This window comes from Rosa chinensis, chromosome 1 (assembly GCF_002994745.2).
Source record: "Rosa chinensis cultivar Old Blush chromosome 1, RchiOBHm-V2, whole genome shotgun sequence".
Lineage (NCBI taxonomy): Eukaryota > Viridiplantae > Streptophyta > Magnoliopsida > Rosales > Rosaceae > Rosa > Rosa chinensis.
This window is the reverse complement of record NC_037088.1, coordinates 39,592,321-39,607,915: the sequence shown is the minus strand read 5'-3', so window position 1 is coordinate 39,607,915 and position 15,595 is coordinate 39,592,321. Positions and strand designations below refer to the sequence as shown.

At 40.3% G+C, this 15,595-nt stretch overlaps 2 protein-coding genes across 3 annotated transcripts; one reads left to right on the top strand and one right to left on the bottom strand.

The window, feature by feature from the left end:
* Positions 1–84: 84 nt before the first annotated feature.
* LOC112181719 (homeobox-leucine zipper protein HAT3) lies at positions 85–2,184 on the bottom strand. Of its 2 annotated transcripts, none has more exons than XM_024320105.2 (4): positions 1,838–2,184; positions 1,457–1,764; positions 1,254–1,333; positions 85–843 (listed from the first exon to the last, which is right to left on the bottom strand). In XM_024320105.2, the coding sequence occupies exons 1-4, from the start codon at positions 1,992–1,994 to the stop codon at positions 468–470; spliced, it is 921 nt and encodes a 306-aa protein (XP_024175873.1). In that variant the 5' UTR covers positions 1,995–2,184; the 3' UTR covers positions 85–467. The 2 variants fall into 2 exon arrangements, with proteins under 2 accessions (XP_024175873.1, XP_024175874.1); XM_024320106.2 differs by having other exon boundaries at positions 1,472–1,764; positions 1,838–2,181.
* Positions 2,185–10,391: 8,207 nt separating this feature from the next.
* LOC112196637 (protein AATF) lies at positions 10,392–15,411 on the top strand. The gene is made up of 14 exons (XM_024337043.2): positions 10,392–10,565; positions 10,727–10,829; positions 10,923–11,098; positions 11,342–11,414; positions 11,653–11,727; positions 11,812–11,922; positions 12,035–12,080; positions 12,671–12,764; positions 13,323–13,425; positions 13,523–13,618; positions 13,748–13,780; positions 14,434–14,551; positions 14,885–14,969; positions 15,091–15,411. The coding sequence occupies exons 2-14, from the start codon at positions 10,740–10,742 to the stop codon at positions 15,215–15,217; spliced, it is 1,227 nt and encodes a 408-aa protein (XP_024192811.1). The 5' UTR covers positions 10,392–10,565; positions 10,727–10,739; the 3' UTR covers positions 15,218–15,411.
* The last annotated feature ends 184 nt before the right edge of the window (positions 15,412–15,595 follow it).

Here is a 15,595-nt window from a genome sequence, read left to right as displayed (position 1 = left end):
TTGCAATATAAAAGTACAAATTAGGTCTACTTTGAGCCAATTACTGAATTGCATTTGCACCACATGTTGAAAGGTGATGGAATATGGTCAATTTCAATGTTCACCTGCTTTTAAATCACCCTTTTGATGGACAAGTTCAGACTCTTTTGTGCCATTTAACTTATCCTACATTTCTACACCTACTAGTTGGCATTTATAAACATCACTTTCTTGCTTATCCACCAAACCCTATTTCCATCTCACTTATATAATTTTGGCTATACCAATCAGTAAAAGCCCAAAATTGAGAAGAACAAAGTAACAAGGGGGTGGGGGTTTTCATCCAACAAAATCATACCCTGACAACTAACCCCCCGCCATATTTTCTACCAGTTCCCTTCCTTTCCATATACATTTGTCACCCATTACCTCCTAATGACCAAAATGTCAATCTAAAGGCATCAGCTTTCTTAATGCCCTAAAAGTTGTCACGACCGAGGTGCAGGTGCAGGTGCATCAACTGGTCGATGCTGCGGGATCGGCAATGTGGCCCACGGGCTGATTGGAACAGGCCGATGGATAGTTGGCTGCACTGGGTGGCCAGTTGGGCTGGTTGCCGGAACTGTGGAGGAAGCAGTAGTAGCACTAGCAGAGGATGAGGATGAGGATGAGACACCCACACATTGGCATGAAGGGCACATGGTGAGAGTCGTGGGGGGGTTCATTTGCATGTAGAACTGTGGCGAAAGCTTGAGTGCCCTCAGCTCTTGCACTTCTTTCTGCAACCTCCTGTTCTCTTCTGTCAGATTCTCACAGCACTTCCTTAGTTGATCACAATCCACCTCTGTTTGCTTCAACTTAGTCCTGCATTCAAAATTAATTTCAATGCCCTAGTTCATTAATATTTATTTGAAGCATTTACCAAATACCCAAAAAGCATAGTTCATTACTTGAAGTCACCCCTCACAAACCATTTACCAAAAACCAATAACATACTCTTCCTATTCTAGAACATCCACACATTATTTTAACCCAACTTTCAAATCAAACTGTGTGCAGTTTTTTCTAAATTTACTCAAATGGGTTTGGTGGGCAGTTATAATCAGACTGACATTTACTGCATGTAACCACAAGTTACTCGTATCATTGAATGCACACACATGAGAATAGTGAAAGCAGTCTGGTAAGTTACAGAAGCAGAGTGATTTGTGAAAGCAGTTTGGTATATGTCCAAATGACAATTCCACCCTTGAGATAGTGAGGAAATTTCTCACCTTGCCCTCCTGTTCTGAAACCACACCTCCACTTGTCTTGCGCTCAGGTTCAACTTCTGTGCCAATTCCTGCTTTTGCCTCTGAAACCCACAAAAAAAAAAAAAATAATAATAATGATAATAATAATAATAAGAACGCAACCAAAACAGCCTCTTCCACCGCCAAAATTACAGAACTGCCACTAAAGAAGAGTGGAAAATTACCGAATTGACACTAACCGTGTTGAGGGTATGGTGCTCCTTGAACATGTCCTCGAGCAGCAGAGACTGCTCCTTGGTGAGGCGGAGCTTCTTCTTCGACGTGTCGCCGCCGCCAATGCCGTCCTCGTCGTCGCTTCCGCCGAGCGAGCACGAAGTCCTCTCCGCCTCGTTGTCTTCGCCTCTCTCGCTACGCTTCCCGCTCAGGCTCGACACCGTGCTGTTCGGAGACGACACGCCGTTTTCGTCCTCGAAATCCCCCACCGCCGCCTGGTTCACGTCGATTCCTCGCCGAAACGAAGTCGCATTTCGATCTGTAAACAAACAAAACCATAAGAAACAGATCTGATGGGAAAGAAAAAAAAACAGAAACCCCGAAAAACATACCGGTGAATCCAAAAATCCCAAAAACTCGTTGATGATTAGTTTCTGGGTTCTGCATGAGGTTCAAGTGAAATGAGGAAGAAGAAGAAGAAGACGGTTTGGCTCCATAACCCAAACCCAGACCTAAACTCAACCCCAACTCATCATTTTTGTCACCCATTTTTTTCTTTCCCCAGAGTAGAGAGAATGGTAAGGACGGTTGAAAATGGCAGTGGGTGTGTGTGTCTGCCTTTCGGTTTTTGCTTTTTGCAGTAAGAGGATGATGGGGCTATTATTGTTATAAAGAGATTCAGATACAGAGAGAGGGTGTTGAGGTAATCATGACTTGTACCAGAGGGAGGCTGACTAGGGAAGCTATGGGGTCTACTGGGCTATTATGATAAAGTTGTTGATGGCTCTGTCACTCTGTGTAGGCTTTAGCTTTTTGCTGCCAGATTCATTAACCAATGATTTTAACCATGATTGGGGTTGGCTTTAACTGTGGTTAAAAGGAGAGTTTGCTTTCACTTGTGGTTTACTGTATCTGGACCCAAATTGGGGGGGAATGAGGATAATGATGATCTCTCTTTCAGATCTTTTTTCTTTTTTTTTGAAATGTTCTTTCAGATCTTTTCTTTATTACAAAATTTAATCAGGGTTAAGTCTTTTTTTTATCTAATTTTTAAAAATAAAAAACAATTTATGTAGTTGGTTGTGATAGGGAAGAGGAGAATTTAATAATGTCTTCTACGGAAAGTTTGAGAACGACTTTTGTATGACATAACATAGCGACTTTATCCACCCTCAAGCATAATTATACATAACATAACAACTACTCAACATCCCAAAGACAATTACCAAGAGAACCACCTACATGATCTTAATTCTTGAGACGTGTATTGGAAACTAATGGACTGCTTTAAAAAAAAAGTGAGACCCCATCAAAGCAAACTGATTAGCAGTACCCTTGACCTTGCATAAAGTTTGTACTACTCATCTAAACCACTAATACAAAGCTCATTACAGAATATAGCACTCATCAATCTATCAAAAAAGGAAGATATGCATTACTACTAGAGAAGTGTGAATTGATGCTATAAAAATTAAGCAAGTTTGTAGCATCAATTTACACTTACTTTTTACAATGGGTTCGTAGCATCTAATTCTCGCCATCAGCTACAAATCTGGTCTAATAAAAAGTCATTTATGTGATGCGAAGTCCAACAACTATGCTCGATCCTTCAATTTCAATTTAGTGCTCGCCGAGGGATATCAACATTGGAGATGGAACTGTCAACAACTAGGTATGTACATAGGCCTGGCAACAGTGCGGTCACGGGCGGGTTACAGGCGGACTTAACTGGTTGGCGGTCTTAATGGGCTCAACTCGTTATAACCTGTTATCTTAATGGGTTATAACGGGTTGAGCCCGATGGGTTCGCAGGTTACCCGTTGGAAACAGTTAAGACTGCTAAGGTTTTTTTTTTTTTTTTTTTTTTTAAAAAAATTAAAATTTTTTCTAATCAATTACCCACTAAAACCCATTAATACCTGTTAACAATAAATTGGCCATTGAAACCCGTTAAGACCAACTAACATAAAAATGAATTTATTATTATTATTATTTTTGCATTTTTTAAAACTCTTTTTTACACCCATTATCTATTAAAACCCTTCAAAACAAATTTTATTTTTTTTATTTTTTTAAAAACCCTCTTCCAACCCATTACCCATTAAAACTCTTTTTCATTGTTGATTTTCATTAAATCGAACTATCAAAAGTTAATACATATTGGGCTCACAATTCTAAAAATATATATATTGTTTTAGAGAAACTGAATTTGGGAGGAATTTGCTGTGTGTTCTCATTGATAATAGGGGCCTCTTTATATAGAGGATTACAATGCATAGAATCTCAATCATACAAGGAAAGTAATTCTACATTGATTAGGATTCTAGATCCTTCTAATTAAATCCTATTACCTAAGTAACCTAGAGTTTGGGCTAAACACAAATTAGGTTTTCCTTGAACACTCCCCCTTGTGTTGCCCAAACGCGGTGCTTCTCTCGTTGCCTCGTTAAAAACCTTGCCGAGTAACAAAAACCCAGTGGGACAAAAATAACCTCGGTCGAAGGGGAAAAAGAGCACAACACACCCTTCACGATTCGAGACAAACATGTAGACATCTCCCCCTGATGTCTGCACCTCCCCCTGATGACTACGATCATGGGAGTTTAGATAATTTCCGCAAGCCAATTCTTGCCACATGTTTCTCGAACGTGGTATTGGGCAATGACTTAGTAAACAAGTCTGCCTCACTGTCCTCAGATCGAACCTAGTTCACTTTGATCTCGAGGAGTGTCTGTTGTTGCTGATTATGCTTGGTGTTATTGCTATTGATGTAGCCTTGCCTCATTTGTTCAAAACAAGTAGCATTATCCTAAATGCTCGTAGGCTCATCTGTGGTAGACTTCAAACCACAATTGTTCGAACATGCGTAATTATGGATCCAATCCATATGCATTCACGAACCACTTCGTGAAGAGCAATGATCTCTGCATTGTTCGAAGATATAGCGACTACGGTCTGTTCTGTAGACCTCCAAGATATCACGGTCTTTTCCCATGGTGAACACTTAACCAGTTTGGGAATGACCATTGTGTGGGTCAGAGAGATACCCAACATCAGCAAAACCTTCCAAAACACATGTCGTTTTGGGATGGGGATAGAGAACGCAGGCCAGCGTTGGCGGCGTTTCTGGTGTGTGATGGGTCCGAATCCATCATCTCTTTGTAGGGATAGAACAAGCCCATATCATTCATACATCTCAAGTATCGAAAGATATCTTTTACACCAATCCAATGGCGTCGCGTTGGCGCAGAGCTATATCTAGCTAACAAGTTCACAACATATGAGATGTCCGGTCTTGTGCATTGAGATAAGTACAATAATGCGCCTATTGTACTAAGTAAGACACTTTTGCCTCTAGCACATCTTCGTCATCATCCTTTCGACGAAGATGATCCTTTTCAGGATCAAGACTACGGAAGATCATGGGGGTGCTCGAAGGCTTGACCTTGTCAAAATGCCTAAGCATCTATCGACACGATGCTCAAGTTCCAAACCGAGCCATAATCGTGTTCTCCCAAAATCCTTCATCTCAAAATTGGATTTCAAGTGTTCAGCGGTTTCCCTTAACTCTTTAAGGGCTTCTAATGAAGATCATGTCCAACATGAACCGCGATAGAATCTAAAACTTGTCATAGAAACGCGTGGGCATATCCCTTCCCAATCAAGTAGTCACTTTAGTGAGCGTTTCAACCTCTTTGTAAACGCGCTCCATGGTCTAGAGCCACTTGACTTGAGTAAATGAAGTTCACCATGAACCTTCATGTATATTCCGTATCTAGATCCCTATAGAGATACGTAGTGACCACATTTGTAAGCTGCATGTTCAGTTATTCGGAAACTACCAAACTGACAAGGTAGTGGAGTGCAGTGACATCCACTACGAGAGAATATGTCTCATCGTAGTCAATTCCAGGGCGTTTTGTGAGAAGCCTTGCGCCATAAGGTGAGATTACCATCTCTTTTTCTCACTACGTTTTCTAACGAAGACCCATTAGTCAACAGGTTTTATGTTAGGAGGTGTTGGCATCTCTAGCTCGAAAACCTTCCTCTTCGTTAGAGAATCTATCTTAACCTGGATCGCATCTTTCCATTTAGGCCAAAAACTCTCTACGTTGGCATTCATTCATCAACGGAGCGTGGTTCGATATCATCTGACTCAACAAACTCATGCGCAACAAAATACGCAACTACATCACCAATTATGATGGAGTTTCTATCCGACATCTCATGTACACTAGTGTAAGTTTCATAGAGCTCTATATTCTCAGGAATAGGTTCTAACGTTGAGGCGTCCCCCAACGATAACCATAACTCGGAAGATACTCATGAGACGGATTTTGAGTCTTGATGATCAAAGGATTGGAATGTGCCAAAGTATCCTTCGAACCCACGTGCCTCCCACGCATCCTAGCTGGGGCCATGGCCTGTAACGCCAGAGTGCCACTCTCTTTGGCGTTGGCGCCTTGCCTACCTCCGTGTAGGGTGGCGCTACGTCCTCTCGTAGGGACGTCCTTCCTTGCAGGCATGTTTGCAGCATATTTGTTTGATCTCGTCACTTTGACAGGGATCGGGATGAGACATAGTGGGGACAGGCCACGACAATCCCTGTCGTTCCTGCTGAACATCCGTGTTCTTATCTCCCCCTAACGACGGGAAGACTGTCTCATCAAAGTGACAACCCGCAAATCTAGCGGTAAGGAGATCGCCTTGCAAGGGCATTAAGAGGCGGACGATTGTTGGAGTCCCAAATCCAACGTAGTTGCCCATTCGTCTGTAAGGACCCATCATAGGGCGCTGTGGCGGCGCAATTGGCACAAAAATGGCTCACTCAAATGTGCGTAAGTACAAAAGACGTGTACCCAGTCACTAGCTGTAACGCAGAGGTACATTGAGTGGCATTAGGTCGTAGACGAATTAGCATAGCTGCATGCGATATTGCATCACCCCAAGCGGATGGAAGAAGATTGGTGCGCATTACCAATGTTCGGACTACCATCGTAGTCGTTTCCGCGAGACCATTTGGGTGTGCTCATGGGAATATGATGTCCAACATCAAACCCATTGCAATATCCATCGAAAGTCTTTCGATGTAAACTCACTAGCATAGTCAAATCCAATTGACTGAATAGGATGATTTGGGGAGTGAGCCCGTTGTTGTATGATATGTGCTAGGAGTGTAGCATATGCAGCATTACAAGTGGACAATGGCACAACACGTGACCAGTGTGTTTGCGTGTCAACCAACATCATGAAATATTTAAGCGTCCGCAAGTTGGTTGAATCAATCCACAAAATCCCTACGGATTCTTTGGAAGAACATAATGAGTAATGTCATATCCTTTGCATAGGACGGTCTCAGTCCTAATTTCCCTAAGGAACAGGCTTAGTAAAAGATGTCCGTGTGAAGTCTTTTTGTAGACGGATAATCATATCATGACCAGGATGACTTATCATGTCGTCACAAAGCCAATATGTGTCTAAGTCCAAGAGATCTTCTCTCATAACTTTATTGGATTTAATAGCTCGAATAGTGACATAAAGTCCACTAGAGCGACACATAAACTTCTCTAAGATGCGTCTTTGTTCGCAATCATTAGAGGTAATGCAAAGGAACTCATTTCCGTTCTCTACATGCATTTTCGCATGGAATTCGTTGGCTATTCATAGGATACTATTTGCCCCAAGAGCGTAGAGAGTTTCTGTGACAACTGTAATCAAGGTGCCATTTGGCAAGTGGAACTTGGGCTATTCCATGTCCTTGAATTAATACTGATGGCCCAGCCATCGTAGTCACAAAGTCATATGCTCAGAATCAAAATTGAGTCATAATGAAAAGAACTTGAAATTTTATTCATAAGCCAACGGAATACATCATTGTTTCTATGATCAAAGAAAATCTAATCCAATAAAAAGTAATATGGCAATCGCCTACAACTCTTGGAAAATAAAAAGACTTAATCAAAATCGCCAGTTTCTGGGTCTTGATCCTTGTAGTCTTCCACCCTTAGATCTAGATCGCCATCTTGATCTTCTTGTGCCATGTAATTCGCTTCCCTTGCTTCACGATACGTCTTGTATGCGTTTGCAACATTCTGGGGTGCAGTACATGATTTGGCCCAATGTTCAGTTGATCCACATCTAAAACAAACATCATTATGGTCAGGCTCCCTTGATCGAGGCGCCATTGGGGCGCGATTTGGATGACCTATCCTCTTGGTGGCGTTACCACCATGGTCGGAGGCTCCGCCTCTCTCTCTCTTCACACGTTGACCTCCACGGTTCCGTGCACGCCTCTCTTGGCGATTTCCTTCCTCTTTAGGGCGAACATATGGACCAGAATGTCCAGAATTGTCCCTATCCTTAGGGTTTCGCTCCTTACGTCCTCCATTAGGGGCGCGACTATAGTTAGACTCCGGAATAGGCTTAGTTCCCACGGGTCTAGCATTATAGTTCTTCACAAGGATATTGTCGTGCTTTTCAGCTACGTTCATGGCGCCAATGAGCTCATGAAACCTTGTGATACGTCCTGCATTTACATCAATCCGATAATTCTTTGAAATCATCAGTGCAGAGACGGGGAAGGTAGAGAGAGTCTTCTTGATCAACATCGTATCAGTTATGGCTTGGCCACAAAACTCCATCAGAGACTTGATACGAAGAGCTTCCGAGTTATAATCAAGCACAGACTTGAAATCACAAAAGCGGAGGCTATGCCATCGCACTTCTAAATCAGGAAGCAGGGAGTCACGAACGTTGCCAAATCGCTGCTCAAGTTCTACCCATAGCTTTCTTGGGTCTTCCTCATTGAGGTATTCATTTTGGAGCGCGTCATTCATGTGCCTTGTCATGAGAATTATGGCTTTAGCTTGTTTTGCTTCGAAAGCAGTAGCTTGCTCAATGGAGAGCACGTTCTGACCAGGCTCTTGGATGGCTCCCAGAAGTCCATCAGCCTTAAGATGTTGGCGCACATCTCGGACCCACCTATGGTATCCTGCGCCAGTTGTTTCTAGTGGAACGAAGTTCAACTTGTTCAGGTTACTCATTCTGAAAAACAACACAAGATTAGGGTTAGTTTCGGAGCGAAAGGGCTACCACGAAAAACTATTAAATTTCTTAGCGTAGTTGCTTCCAAGAAATTAGAGATTTTCTGAGCGTAGTCGCTTCTAAGAAAATCCGATTCCAAGAGGGGTTTTTGGATTAGATCGAAACAACGATGTATGTGGTCGATCGTTTTCTTCTCAACAAACTCTAAGTTTGGAGGACTCTACAAGCTCCAAGCTTGGAGTGAGCACGAACCCCTACAGTTCGGCTATTGGTCTCCCCTATGAAGAAGAAAGGGGAGTAGAAGAAGGGATGTTGGAAGTCCCCGAGAAAAGAAGAAGAAATTGAAATAAAACTTCAAAAACGGGAACTTTTAGAAAAAGTACCTTAAAAAGATGGTCGGAAAAAATCGTCGTCGGAAGTTACTGTAGCGCCGGAAGTACTGTAGCAGTGAGTTACTATAGCTGGCAGGAAAGTCGCCGGAAAAGTGCCTGGAAGTTAGCCGGAAAAGTGGTCGGAAGTTGGCCGGAAAAGTGTTGACCGGAATGTTGACCGTCGACTGTTGACCGTTGACCGTCGACCACTGCTGACGTGGCAGTGGGTCCCTGTTGCTGACGTGGCAGTGGGTCCCTGTGATGACGTGGCAGTGGGTCAGGGTGCTGACGTGGCCGTGGGGTCTGCGTCAGTGGGCTTGGGCTTGGGCTTCTGTCCTTCTGGGCTTCTTTTGCTTTCTCTTTTTCTTTTCTTTTCTTTTCTTTTCTGCCGGTTCAAGATGCAGCAGCTCAAGTGGCCGGTTCACGCTTTTTTAGGCCAGTTTTTGCAATTTTTCTTCCGGTTCCTGAAACTTCATATCAATGGGCTTCTGGTATCAAAATTTGGTGAAATTTGAAGGTCCGGAAGATGGTGAACCGGTGGAATATTTGCTGCGAGTTGTATGGAGCTTCCGGTGGCCGGTTCGGTAAGTTTCCGGCCGGTTCTTGGGGTGGGGCTGCCAGTTCTGGACTCCTGAGATCGATTCCTTTAAGCTGTGAGGTGGAGGCAGAAAAGGCTTCAAAGATTTGTATTCGGATTCAAGGTTTTTAGCTTCTTAAATCAGGGTTTGGCTATTTGTTTCAGGGTTAGGGCTCGTGCTGATAACGTGTTTTAGAGAAACTGAATTTGGGAGGAATTTGCTGTGTGTTCTCATTGATAATAGGGGCCTCTTTATATAGAGGATTACAATGCATAGAATCTCAATCATACAAGGAAAGTAATTCTACATTGATTAGGATTCTAGATCCTTCTAATTAAATCCTATTACCTAAGTAACCTAGAGTTTGGGCTAAACACAAATTAGGTTTTCCTTGAACACACATATATATATATATATATATATATTTTTTTTTTTTTTTCCTCTTCTAACCGGGCTCGATGGGTTCAGTCGGGCAGCCCGTTTCCTCCCGTTAACTAACGGGTTGGCAGCCCATTAATACGTTAAGTTATCGGGCGGAAATAAATGAGTTTTTAGCTGGCGGTTAATGAACGGTTAACGGGTCATGGGTTGAATTGCCAGACCTATATGTACAAAAAGGAGAACTCCACATAGATTTGAGATCGATACCTTATGCCATTGCTAGAACCCAAAGCCATAATAACTAGGATTAAAAGAGCCAAAACTCTCTTCATATAATGATTTATGTTGTAGAATGAACAGAGGCAAGACAAGAGACATAAAGATATTGGAGAAAATGAGAGTGTCTATTACTCTATTCCTTTAACATGAAGCTGTCCCACTTTTCCTTAACCAGGCAGAAGCACAAAGGCCCAAAAGGGAAAACCCATATAGCAGCCAGCAGGCCCTCCTAGTCAAAAGCCCAAACAAACGGGTAGTGCCAGAAGAAGAGGGAAAAAAAAAAAAAAAAAAAAAAACAGAATCACAGGTAGCAGAGCCGCTACACGAGTCGCGGTTAAACCCTCAAAACCCCACGCACTTGCTTCTCTGACCTCTCAACTCTCTAGCCGTCTTTCACCTTCAAAGCCTCACTCTTCTATTGTTTTGCCTGGGCAATCACCTGTTTTGGTTTCTGAACAAGACACAAGGTAAGCTCAATTATTTTCGGAGTTCAGAAATTCCTGAACTCCTTTAATCTTCCAAAAGTGAAGTTGTATGCGTGAAGCTAAATGCTTTAGGGCACTAATTGTGTAGATACCCAATTTTATAGGAATCGATTGCGTCTGTAACCTAGTGTTTGAAGTTGCAGGGGTTCAGAAGTAATGGGAAAGCCTTCAAAGCGGTCGAGAAAGGCGCCTGAAAGTGACAGTGATTTTGAGGACGGTGGTGATTTGGATAGCCATGAGCTAAATGTTAGTTTAATTTCTGTAGATTATTTTCGGGTTTTCGTAATCATTTGATTTTATTTTGGTGGGTATGTTGTTAATTGATAGTTTGTATTGTAGATGGAGGAAGAGGAGGATGAATTTGAGGACGAGGAGGATGAAAAATCTGGTAATGAAGAAGAATCCGGTAGCGGAGAAGAAGAGGATGAAGAAGAGGGGGAAGAAGAAAATGGTAATAAAGATGCTGAGATGGAAGAACTTGAGAAACAATACATGGATATTCGTCACGAAGAGCAGTAAGATATATGCTTCACCAGTCTTTTCTTTTTGCTTTAGGATTGAGATGTAGATTCTGTTGCAATTTGTGAGCTAATATGGTAGTGGTTAATTGCATTGGTGTTTTGTCTCAAACTACAAGGAGAAGACATGTGAATATGTCAGTTGTCGATAAACAAAATGGAAAGTACATATATCTGGGCTGATATATGGAGTTGATCTTCTTCATTTTCATTCATTTTTGTTGGATTCTTTTTGTTCAGAGATATTCTCAAGAATCTAAAGCATCACAAGGGTGAAGATCTTCTCAAAGGTCAAGCACTGAAGAACCAAAAGGTGTGTTGTTTGTAGAAAATGGTTCATAATATTTGTGACACATAGACACAATCGTTCATTGATGTAACCAGAAAAATTATTGCTCATTGTTTAAAGTATTTGGCAAATGGCTTTTAGATTGTTAACTGTTGGATGCCATTTTAGTTCTCATTGGAGCAAATTATTACCTGCTTGTTGTTCATTTTGATTTTAATAAAATCTTGCTTTTTTTTTTTTTTTTTTTTTTTTTTTTCTGAAGGCTATCTGGGACAAAACTCTTGAGTTCAGATTCTTGCTTCAGAAAGCGTTCTCAAGTTCAAATAGATTACCACAGGTTTGTTGTAGCAGGCTAATTTTTTCATATTCTTCTAGCTCTCTGCATTATGGTCATACGGTCATACCTAATTGTTGTCTGCAGGAGCCAGTTAGGTCTCTGTTCTGTGGATCACATGAGGATGTGAATGCAGCATATTCCGATCTAGTTACATCATCAAAGAAAACTTTGAATTCTCTTCTGGAACTGCAAGAGGTATAGTTAGCCTGTAGTAATATCATAAGTTTTTATACATTTTCATAATTTGTTTAATATTTTCATATGTCTGTACCACACTTGTCTCATCATCCTAAGCTTCTTGTTACAGGCTTTGGTTGAAAAGAGCCCATCTATCACACAAGATGCAACAACTGGTATGTATAGACGAGAAACTATTATATTACATTACTTTGTTATTCAGATTGATCTTTGCCATAAAAGTTTTCCTACCCTTTATTTGAGAGTTCCCATAATTCGAGAGCGTTCTCTGCAAGGTTATTCACTATAATGTGGACTATTATTGGTCATATTATTTGATTGCTAACTACTGAGAGTGTCAATCAAGCAGAATGGATTTTGTTTTGTTTTGTTTTTGTTTTTTTTTTTTGTTTTTTTGTTTTTTTTTGAAAGGGGGTGTGGTTTGGTTTCAGGCTTTGTCTGAGCTTGGCTTGAAATTTTAAGGATCACGTAAACATGAGTTTCAAACCTAAACCTTGGCCAGTTACGCTGTAGGCTAAACCCTGGTTTAACCAAATACTAATATCTGCTGGTTGGACTAAAATGTCAACCCAGAAATCCTGCTAGCTCGAATTGTTATAAAGACTAGCTTGAAAGTCAAGTCAAACTTGGTTTTTGGGTTAGCTCGGTTTAATTGATAGTCCTAGTTACTATTTTGAGTTTTTCATTAATTTCATACTGCATATGTACATGTATTGCTTGCCCTAATGTGTTTCCCATTCTAAAGGTAACTCTGGACGATCTAAGCATTCAGAACCATCTAAGAACATTGGTGTTGATGGTGATGAGGATTGGTCAAGGATTTCTAACTGGCTTTCAAGGTACTCAATTCATATTCTAAATTTGCTCCCTTGAACTTTAACTACAGTTGTTGATATTTTGAGTTTTGATTCTTTGTCAAATACTCTCAAATCTGATCCATCTAAAGCAGTAAAATGAACTTTTGTTCTCAGTTTTGTGTTGAAGTTTCTCAGTTTTGTTCTCAAATCTGATTCTTAATTACTATTGTTGCTTTTCAGTTCCCCAGTATACACCATTATTCTTTATGGTTAATACACCATCTATTTATAGTATTATACTATGAAGTTTCCTGTAACTGTAACAGATGGAACGAGAGAATAGTCCTCTTGCAATTAAAATTGGTTGATTTTCTTAACAATTCCAATTACAGTACTAAAAAGTAGATTTGTAAGCTTTCAAAACGAGCCAGCAGTCGAACATAATGCCTATCTATATCTTTATTGTTGTAAAAAATTTGAATCAGTGCTGTTCTATCAAAAAGTTATTTGTTCATGCTCAAAAACTTCTTTTATCATTTGCATTTAAAATCTTCTAATTCTGACTTGAGCTAACTAAGACCTTTCTGTTGCATTTTATAGAATAGCTACTTTCAGAAACAAAGAAATTGACAAATGGCAAACGAGGGCACAGGTCAACACAGGTGCTGCTTCTATTAAGGGCCGACTACAAGCTTTTAATCAGGTTGGACCCTATGATTGACTCATGCCATGCTTATAAGTGACTTGTGACCATGCTTTGCCAAATGTTTGATGGCATTCATTTCCTTTTCCAATTGCAGAGTATTAGCCAACAAGTTGCTGCCTATATGAGAGATCCAAGCAGAATGGTTAAACAGATGCAGATGAGGCGATCGGCAGTTGGTGTATTTGGGACTGTAAGATGTTAAATCTTCCTTTAAATTGTAAATAGTGAATTCTCGATGACAGACTTGCACTTCATACTTCATTTAACGAGATAACTTCTCTTAATTATGTACATCTACTGATACCTGACATATTGGCAGGTTCTTAAGGGGGAGGATACTCCAAAGGGAGAGGTAATTTACTCTACTGCACATAATTCACTTAATTCAACTATGTCCTACTTTCAAGACCCATCCTTTATGTGAATCACATCGCAAATAATGACCCTTATATTCCCTTGTGTTATTTTGATTTGCAAGCAAGTTGCAAATCTATTGTTTGGGATGGAGCCAGATTATAAAACTGATATATCTTTACCCGAAGTCTTATAAAAATAATATTTGACTAATTTTTGGGTCAGTTATAGTGTTTGTTTTTGGATGGTCCCGATGTTGATTTTTTTCTTTCACCACTATATAGTGATGAATCGTGCCCTCTTTGCATGAGGGCTGTTAGTTTTATACCCATCATGGGTCAACGTCATCAGATTCAATTCTATCTAGTATGTTTCAGTTTAATCATTTGCCACTTTGATGCGGAAGTGTGGAACCTGTGAGAATTCTAATAATATTGTATTTAAAACAAGTCATTAGATAAACGTTTGACGTTATTTTTCTCTTTAGGTCAATTGTCTTAAGAAAGGACCCTTAAGAAAATGTATATCAAGTTCACATAATTTTTTGTTTTTTTAGCTACAATTTGGTGACAGGGAAGTAAATTTAGATATTATGCAAAGTTGTGTGCCTATTGACACAAATTGGGTAATTGTATTCCTTGAATCTGACAGGAATCCCAATCTGATGCTGCTGAGCAAGCTGATGGTGACCCTGAACTTTTGGATGACTCGGAGTTTTACCAGCAATTACTAAAAGAATTTTTTGAGACAATTGACCCAACATCTTCTGGTAATATCTTTGTAGCATATATAATTATGCTCTTTAAATTGCTGCTTTAGATATGAAGAGTCGATGGATATAGCTGTCCACCAATTTGCAATCCTCTAACCAACTTTAAAGTCAGTGACAAGGGGAAGTCAGTGTCGAGATTAATGTTATCCGGCTGTTTCACTGAATTGTTTCTACTACAGTGGGCTATTCGGTTACTGCCTCTTGGTTTCAAGTTCTTATAACTTTCCAAAGTGGAGCACGATAGCATAGTAGCTCCAAATATTTAATTACTAATCATTCTTTTCAGCATAATATTCAATGATATTGATCTTTACTATTTGTAATCAACAGAGACGGCCTTTTATTCACTGAAAAAGATGCAGTCTAAGAAGAGGAAGATTGTTGATAGGCGAGCCTCAAAGAGTCGTAAGATAAGGTAAATGTAGATTTTTGCGTTTCATGTGGGAAAGTGCTGCAGTTTTGTTGTGGAATTTTGTATTATTCACTGAGCATATTAGGCCAGACTATTGAAGATTGCTGCTATTGTGCTTTGGCAGGTATAATGTTCATGAGAAGATTGTAAATTTCATGGCTCCAGAGCCTAGGGTTCTTCCTCCTATGTTCCCTGACCTCACTTGTTTGTTCGGAATGAAGAACTCAAAACCAGCTTCTGTAGTGCGGTAGTGGTAACCCATGCATGGCTGAGCAAGCTTTATAGTCCTTACACCCAAGGCTCTTACATCTTGTTATTTAACTGATTTGATATCATATTTAAGCTCATATGTTCTGTAATCTACAAAAATTTTGCAATGTCAGCCTTGTTTTTTTTTTGGAAACATACATAACAAGAAAAGAGGAAGTTCCTGGTGCATTGCTAAGCTTTTTACTTTTTGGACAATGCCAACCTATATTTATGAAAGGCCTTAAATCAGGATTGGAAATAAGTACTGCAGGTTATGATGGAATCAAATTAAATCATGGGTTCATCATCTGGGCTATAGATTTAGCGAGTTTCTAAAGGAAAAGAAAATTTATTGTTAGTTGGGTTTTTAAGTTGGAAGA